The sequence below is a fragment of the Rattus rattus genome, chromosome 9 (assembly GCF_011064425.1).
Source record: "Rattus rattus isolate New Zealand chromosome 9, Rrattus_CSIRO_v1, whole genome shotgun sequence".
Taxonomy (NCBI): Eukaryota; Metazoa; Chordata; class Mammalia; order Rodentia; family Muridae; genus Rattus; species Rattus rattus.
In genome coordinates this window covers 40051665-40059941 of record NC_046162.1, presented here as the reverse complement: position 1 = coordinate 40059941, position 8277 = coordinate 40051665, and the positions used below count along the sequence as shown (strand labels likewise).

At 45.5% G+C, this 8277-nt stretch overlaps 1 protein-coding gene across 1 annotated transcript; it reads left to right on the top strand.

The window, feature by feature from the left end:
• Positions 1-1923: 1923 nt before the first annotated feature.
• Positions 1924-6601, top strand: LOC116909026 (T-cell-specific guanine nucleotide triphosphate-binding protein 2-like). The gene is made up of 2 exons (XM_032912505.1): positions 1924-2145; positions 4962-6601. The coding sequence occupies exon 2, from the start codon at positions 4982-4984 to the stop codon at positions 6233-6235; it is 1254 nt and encodes a 417-aa protein (XP_032768396.1). The 5' UTR covers positions 1924-2145; positions 4962-4981; the 3' UTR covers positions 6236-6601.
• The last annotated feature ends 1676 nt before the right edge of the window (positions 6602-8277 follow it).

Sequence of the window (8277 nt, the reverse complement as noted above, 5' to 3'; positions counted from 1 at the left end):
GCCAGAGCTGAGGCTTTGGGGCTTACTGCTACAAGCTGGAACCAGGAAGAGCTGTTCTGTTATGAGGCTCTCAAAAAAGCCTCGATGGTGGGCTGGCCAGTTCTGAAACCCTCAGCGAAACCGCCTGGACTGCGAGAAGTCTGCAGCTTCCTTGATAGAAGGGTGTGTGTGTGTGTGTGATTTCTTTTTTTTTTTTTTTTTTTTGGAGTTGGGGGCTGAACCCAGGGCCTTGCGTTTGCTAGGCAAGCGCTCTACCACTGAGCCAAATCCCCAACCCCTGTGTGTGTGATTTCAAAGTTATTTTTGTGAAGAGTTTGCCCATTTTGTTGCCAAGTTTGCCAGCATACATCTATGTGAATATCCCAGGTTTGCAATAGTCAAGATAACGCAACACACCCTTACCCCAAAAGACATGTGCGTCTTCATCCCCAGAACACTGAATTCCCTAGGAGTGTGCAAGGTCACTAGGGGGCGTAAACCTACCAGGGAAGCTAAAGTGCTTGGTGTGTTAGGAGAGTTGTCCTGTTTGTCTACTGATCATAGTTTTCAAACTGGAAGAAGGAGGCAGAAGGAAAAACCGCAGGGAGGCGTAGTCACCCAGGAGTGGTCAGTGGAGGGCAGTTTTGCTGGCTTTGAGAACCAAAGGAGTTGGTTCTGAGGAATCTGAGAAGCATCTAGAACTAGCAAAGCAAACATTCTCCTATGGTCTCTAGAAAATAATACAGCAAATGTCTTTTTTTTTTCTTTCTTTCTTCCTCCCCTACTTCTTTTCTTTCTTGAGATGGTCTCTGGTAGCCCAGACTAACCTTGAACTACTTGGACCAAATGCTGGGATAGCAGGCGTGAGCCACTGTGCCTGTTTTCTGCAGTGCTGGGGATAGAACTATGGCACTCTCCCGACTGGGTTGCGTTCTCAGGCCAGCCCTGCAGATAGATGCCTTGGTTTTAGCCTGCTGGAACTCTTTCTGAATTTAACTGCAACACCATGCCGAGTTTGCACTATCTGGATTGTTACAGCAGCAATGGGCTGTTGGATGTTTAATACAGTGATACTGTTTTTATTTCAATATTGGAGATTTTTTTCTGGATTAACATAACTCAATTAGGTCTATCTCTCTCTCCCATTTAGAGGGCCTGTGTGTTACTGGTATGAAGCAGGTAGATGCTCCTAGTTAACCCTGACAGCTCCTCTCCTAATGAGTGCACCTGTGTAGAAGGAACCTAGGGACATAATCCAGCCCAATCCCAGGATTATAAAGCTCTGGAGCCTCATGAGTGATGAATGTGTCAATATTCTTGGAGGAGTACATACCCTGATTTCAAGGAGGAAGAGAAGGATGCTCTGTGCTCCCTCCTAGACCTGCCGTATATGTTCTCTTTGCAATAAAACTAAAGTAGTAAGTCTAGCACTTTCTGAGTGCCAAGAACACGAGGCTAACCAGGGCTATGGAGGGTTACTCAGCATATGAATAGCAAATTACTGAGTCTGAGCGAATGTTTATTTTTATTTTTTATGTGGGATCTCAAGGTTTGCTGGGAGCCCACAGTGAGTAAATGAGGAAACTCAAGAGAGTTTCAGAAAGTCTGCACCCAGGTCAAGAGGTCTAAAATAAACATATATGATCCCCATGGAGTCTAATTGTGCAGCTGGGGAGCAAGGCCTCTATGGGTTTGTGGGCTCTGAGTTCTGGCTAGCTCTTTGATGGCATGAAGACAGTCTGGGGTCTAGATGAAACTTCCCCTCCTCAGTCACTCCATCCTCCTGCCTGGATTCCTGCACCCTCGATACCATGCCAATAGCATGCTGACCAACCGATGCAACCTATGGCCCTGGCAGCTTTCGGGTTTTTTTTTGCCTAGAACTGTCTTTGTTGTGAGAGGTCTACTTTCAGTTTCACATTCCTGGAAGTTCCTGTACTGCATTGTTAGAGTGCTCCCCTCCCTCCGTTGGCTGGATTCCTGTGAGGGCAGGGCAGCAGTTAGGGATAAATCTCAGAGCTCTGTGTACACAGTACAGCACGCTTGGACTTCCAAGCAAAGACGGATCTGTACATGTATGTGTGTACCTGCTGTGCCTGGCGCCGAGGGAAGCTCTTTGCCGGACTCGACTCTTCCACCGGAAATCGCCTTTTCTCAAAGGAGCTGGTGAGCTGACATATATGCTTTTAAAAATTAACAAAGGTTTACAAACAGGATTGTAGGCTGTCCATATGGGGGCGGAAGTGCAGGCAAGCTTGATGGGCTTGGGGATGCCATGGGCTTAGGCTGAGAGTCAGGATGGGTGGAGGACAGCTAAAAGCCATTCAGAGAATTTCACATCTGGGATAGTTTTAGGAAGCAGTCATACCCAGGCTATATTTGGATATCCAGGGATATTTGATGGATAGGGGTTGTACTGGAAATCACCTGACACCAGACTATCTAATGTGCATATTAGATATCTAATATCTAATATGTCTTTTACCTGGAAGACAAGTAACATTATCTGAGCACAAACTCAGGAGTCCATGTGTCTCCCTGAACTCTGATTCCTCCACCAAACTGTAGGCTTGTCCCTGGTGAAGGCACTGGACACACTTGGTGACTTGAATTCGGTCTCCAGGCCCCATGTGACAGAGGGAGAGAACCAACTCTCACAGGATATTTTACCCCCACCCGTGCACCCCATCCCCATACACACACACAATAAATAAAATATAATTTTAAAGAATTTCATTAATATCCCAAAGGGTTGTCTTTTCTTCAGCATTTGCTGTTTTTTGTTTTTTTGTTTTTTTTTTATTTTTCAATTAAGATTTTACTTTTAAAGAGAAGTTTTAGTTCCACAGAGGAAAAAGAAAAGTTAGTGACTTATACTGCTGCCCTCCACATGCCTGGTCTCTCTCACCCATCACCAGTATCCCCCACCAGAATGGTGAACTGTCTCTGACACGCTGTGTTCAGACAAGGTCCAAAGACTGTATGACTGTTTCCCCCAGGTCCTGTGCATCCGAGATGCATCTCAGCAAACACCCAGTTATGGTGTCACACACGTATTTCCACTGCCTTCTACCCTGTCTTTTCACTTGGGCCCCTACAACGCATGGCAGCCACTGTCTTTTTTTTTTTTTTTTGTTTGTTTGTTTCCATAATTTTGCTGTCTACGGAGGGTCACTCAGCGTGTGTGACCATGCTGCCAGAGTCGTGTTGCCTCTGCAGTCTTTTCGTGGCTTGACAGTTTGGCTCTTGTACTTCCGAACAGTATGTGGTGGTCTCCATAACTGTTTGTGGTCTCCATAACAGTATGTGGAGATTCCATAACTGTTTAGTTCATTCAGCCTACAAAGGGCACCCTGGCTACTTCCAAAGGTTTGTGATTATGAATAAACCCTTTGGAAACATTCGGGTGCAGGTTTGTGTGGGAACAAACACTCGAATGTCAAGAAGCACGCACGTTGACTGTGTTTAATTTAGTGCTAAAGAAACTGCCATGCCTGCGGCCCCTGTGGCTGCTGCCACCACTGCTGCTCCTGCAGCTGCTGCTGCCCCAGCCAAGGCCGAAGCAAAGGAAGAGTCGGAGGAATCAGATGAGGATATGGGACTCAGACTCTTCGACTAACCCCCTCACACCAAGTCAGCCTGATTAATTTGAGAAAGATGGAAATAGAGGCTTACTTCTCTTAAATAAAAAAGAAAAGAAAAGAAAGAAAGAAAGAAAGAAAGAAACTGCCATGCAGTCTTCCAAAGAGAGAAGATTCTTTTACTTTTTCATATTCATTCATTCATTCATTCATTCATTCATTCATTCATTTTTGATAGTGTGCCTCTGGTTAGCCCTGGCTGTCTTGGAACTTACTCTATAGACCAGGCTAACCTCAGACCCTGAAGTCTGCCTGCCTCTGCCTCCCGAGTGCTGGGATTAAAGGTGTCACCACCACTGCCTGGTGCTGTTTGTTCTTACTGTTCAGTTTCAAGAGTTCTTTATTTTATTTTATTATTTTTTCTTTTTTTTTTTGGAGCTGGGGACCGAACTCAGGGCCTTGCGCTTGCTAGGCAAGCGCTCTACCACTGAGCTAAATTCCCAACCCCTCAAGAGTTCTTTATACATCTTTGGGTCACAGTCATTTTATTGGATGTGACCTTTGCAACTGTTTTCTCGCAATCTGTGATTATCTTGTCTGTGCCCTGGTACCACAGTCTTTTATAGAGAAGTAGTAGGGTTTATATCTCAGGTTTATTTCATTTTTTTATCCATATATATGTGTGTTTGTCCTTGTGTGGATTTGTGCATGTGAGTGCAGGTGCCCCCAGAGTCCAGAAGAGGGTGTCAGATCCCCTGGAGCTGTAGTCATGGTGATTCTGAGCCACTTGATCTGGATATTGGGAATTGAACTTGGTTCCATGTGAGAGCAGCAAGCACCCTTACTGACTTGCTGGGTGGTCTCTCCAGTGGGACTCGGTTTTACACGGTTGTGTTTGTTTCCTCCCTCCTTCAGCAACCCACACTGCCTTACAACTTTGTAGTAAGCTGCAACTGTTGTGTCTATGTGGCAGTGGGGATTGAACCTTGGACCCAGGGCAAGCTAGGTAAACCGAGTGCCTGTGCGTTAGACCCTCACTCTCAAAGTCAGGGACCGTCATAGCACAAATGGGCTGCAGTGTGTGTGTGTGGCATTTCTCCTTTTGCTTATTAAGTGGTGCTGTGCCCTAACTTTTCTTTTTTCTAAATAATCAAAATTTAAAAAGATGAAAAATGATATAGTCTAGAAAGTTTGGCTTGAGAAATCAGATTTTGCAGTTAATGAACAACCTTTTGAGAGAGCAAAGCAGCCAAGTCCTAGAAACATTAATGAATTGAGCAGGGAAATGTTTCCAGACCTAGGGTTAAGTTTGGAGAGCAGCTTCTGCCCTACCTGCAGAGTTGAGGGCTTCCATGATGTCCTAACCTTTGACCTTCTTTCCCACTTCTGCCTTCCCTCTAGTGTCCTGTGCACTTACAGCCATGGGTCAGTCTTCTTCTAAACCTGATGCAAAGGCCCATAATATGGCCTCCAGCTTTAATGAGTTCTTCAAGAGTTTCAAAATGGAAAGTAAAGTCCTTTCTGAGGAGACCATCAATTCAATTCAGTCCCGTGTGCAAGAAGGAGACATACAGAAGGCGATTTCTATAATCAATGCTGCCTTGGCAGACATTGAGAAAGCCCCCCTGAACATCGCAGTGACAGGGGAGACGGGGACAGGAAAGTCCACTTTCATTAATGCCCTGAGGGGAGTAGGGCATGAAGAGAGTGAGTCAGCTAAGATTGGAGCAGTGGAGACAACCATGGATAGGGGGAAATACACCCACCCTAAGTTCCCTAACGTGACCATCTGGGACCTCCCTGGGGTCGGGACATGTAACTTCAAACCAGAAGAATATCTGAAGAAGATGGAGTTCCAGAAGTATGACTTCTTCCTTATCATCTCAGCTACTCGCTTTAGAGAGAATGATGCCCAGCTGGCCAAAGCAATCAAAAAAATGAAAAAGAACTTCTATTTTGTTCGAACAAAAATTGACAGTGATTTGTGGAATCAGAAGAAGTGTAAACCCAAGTCCTACAATAAGGAAAAAATCCTGGAGGAAATTCGCAAAGACTGTGTGGAGAAGCTGCAGAACGCTCGGGTGGCCTCTGCTCGAGTCTTCTTAGTCTCCAGCGTTGAGGTAGCACAGTTTGACTTTCCTCAGCTGGAGTCCACCCTTTTGGAAGAGCTGCAGGCGCACAAGCGTCACGTCTTCATACAGTGCCTCCCTAACATTACCGAGACTGCTATTGACCGCAGGAGGGATGCCCTGAGACAGAAGATCTGGCTGGAGGCTCTGAAGTACGGCGCGTCGGCCACCATCCCCATGATGTCTTTCTTCAATGATGACATCGAGGAGCTCGAGAAGATCCTGACCCACTACAGGAGTAGCTTTGGGCTGGATGACGAGTCGCTGAAAAACATGGCCAGTGAGTGGTCCATGTCTGTGGAGGAGCTGATGTCCTTCATTAAGTCGCCCCATTTGCTGTCATGTGAGATGAATGAATCTGTGTCAGACAAGATGGTGAAAATCATGGAGAAAATTTTTGCTGTCACTGGTGGATTTGTAGCCACTGGCCTTTACTTTAGAAAGAGTTACTACATGCAAAATTATTTTCTTGACACAGTGTCCGAGGATGCTAAAATTCTACTTAAGAAAAAAGTCTTTTTGCAGGGCAGTGAGGACTCTGAGTAAGGCTCTAACGATGGAGAGGATGAGGCAGCTGGCCTGGGACTTAGGTGACTGCACTGTTTTCAGGACACTGGAGAGACGACTTAGGGTGTTCTGAAGCACCCTGGCCAGGCTGCGATGTCTCTTAGGCTTTGTGACCCTTGGGAAAGTAGAGGTATCAGAATTATGTCACATGGTGGTAATGTCATGCCCAGCATGAGTCTTGGACAATGTGCCAGTACAAACTTTCTGGGCACAGAGTTTCCAGAAATGATTTTGTTTTGTTTTTAGATAGGATCTTCCTATGACTCTCCTGGATCTTCTCCTCTTCAGAAGTAGATCAGGCTGGCCTCGAACTCAGACAGAAATTCTCCTGCCTCTTGAGTTCTGGGATTACCATACCTGGAAGAAATGATTAAACAAAATGTATATCTCCACCATGTGACTTGGCTTTGTGCCCCTCTGCTGAGAGTGCACCCCGGCTGACAGACATCATGGTTCCCTTTTATGGCTGTCATATATATGGTTCACATAACAGAGTGTAACAGAAAACAAAGAGGAACCATCGCCTGAGTCTCAGTGTGTGTGGCATTTCTGCAGAGGTGCCATTACACAAGACAGGGACGCAGTCTGAGGTTTGCACACTCGAGGTTAGGAAATTAGAGGAAAGGCACTATTGATCCAAGAGGAGACCCCCCCAAAATACAGAAGTGTCTTAATCATGCGCAAAGATACTCAGTCTCTCATCCAAAGGCTGAAATGTAAATTAGCAGCCGAGCTACTTTGAGGAAGTTGAATTTGCAAGTGAGATTGTAGATAAGCCATTTCTTTTTTTTTTTTTGACCCAATTTGTAAGATATAATTGTCCACTTAAACATCAAAGCCCAGTACCATCCATCCCTTGAGAACATTAATAACAACCTGTGAATACATACAGCGGAATCTTTACGTCAGCCTCCATTGTCCTGCCACAACTTCTCTCTCTCCTTTCTTCTCTGTTCCAGTCTCCTCTTCTTCCTTCAAACTTCTCTCCCACCCATCCTTCCTTCTCCTCCAGTGTGACAGGCCTCCTTCTGGATAAGCCATTTCTGTGGTGCGTTGTTGCGGTCAACACAAAAATTGTGACACAGCCCGAGGTGTGGGCAGTGGTATGACCTCTGTGGAAATTACACATGCAGTTACTCTTTGACTCTCTTTAAACATGGCGAAACAGTGCAAACAGGTATACTGTGTTTTGGGTTATTAACTGTGGGACTTTAAGGTTGATTGCATCTAGGGATTGGAGAGATGACTCAGAGGTTTAAGAGCACATGCTATCCTCTTGTAGGACTGGAGTTTCGTTCCCAGAACCCATTGCCAGGCAGCTCACAATCTCCTGTAACTCCAGCTCCAGGGCAATCTGATGCCCTCTTCTGGCCACCAAGAACACCTGCACTCACAAGCACATACACACAGAGACACACAATTCAACATGAGAGCGACTCCTTCAGAAACATGGACAAGCCTATAAACAATTCGAATGTTCCTTGATAGGGGGTGGGGCACCCAGGCTGCTGCCTGACAACCAGACAGAAGATGAGGGATAGCACCTACGTCTCTGTAGTCTCCTTTTTAGAGGCAGATCCCTAGATGTAGACTCAGTGTACGCCGTGAGCCACTGCTAATCTATGTAAGTTCAAGAGTAAAGGACATTTTGGTACATATCCTAAGGAATGCAATTCGATTATTTTTAGGTAGAGTTGTAGGGCTGCACAGAGGAGTAGAACAAACAGTAGATTTTACTGAATATGTGGCACAACTGGGGCTGTGCCAAGGGAAGTGGGACACAGCTTGAGACTGTTTCTGCTGAACAAGTGAACACGGGACTGATTTGAGATCCATGTGTGTGACAAGTGTGGGGGAAACCAAAATGTTAGATAAAACCAACGATGCCATAGTAAAACTAAGATGGTATGGCTAACTCTGAAATACAGTGAGGAAACCGCGAGAGGAAATCAGTGCACCGCTCACTGTCATCGCAGTGTTTGGCTTGCCTTACTTGTATAGATTATACAGTAAAATAAAGG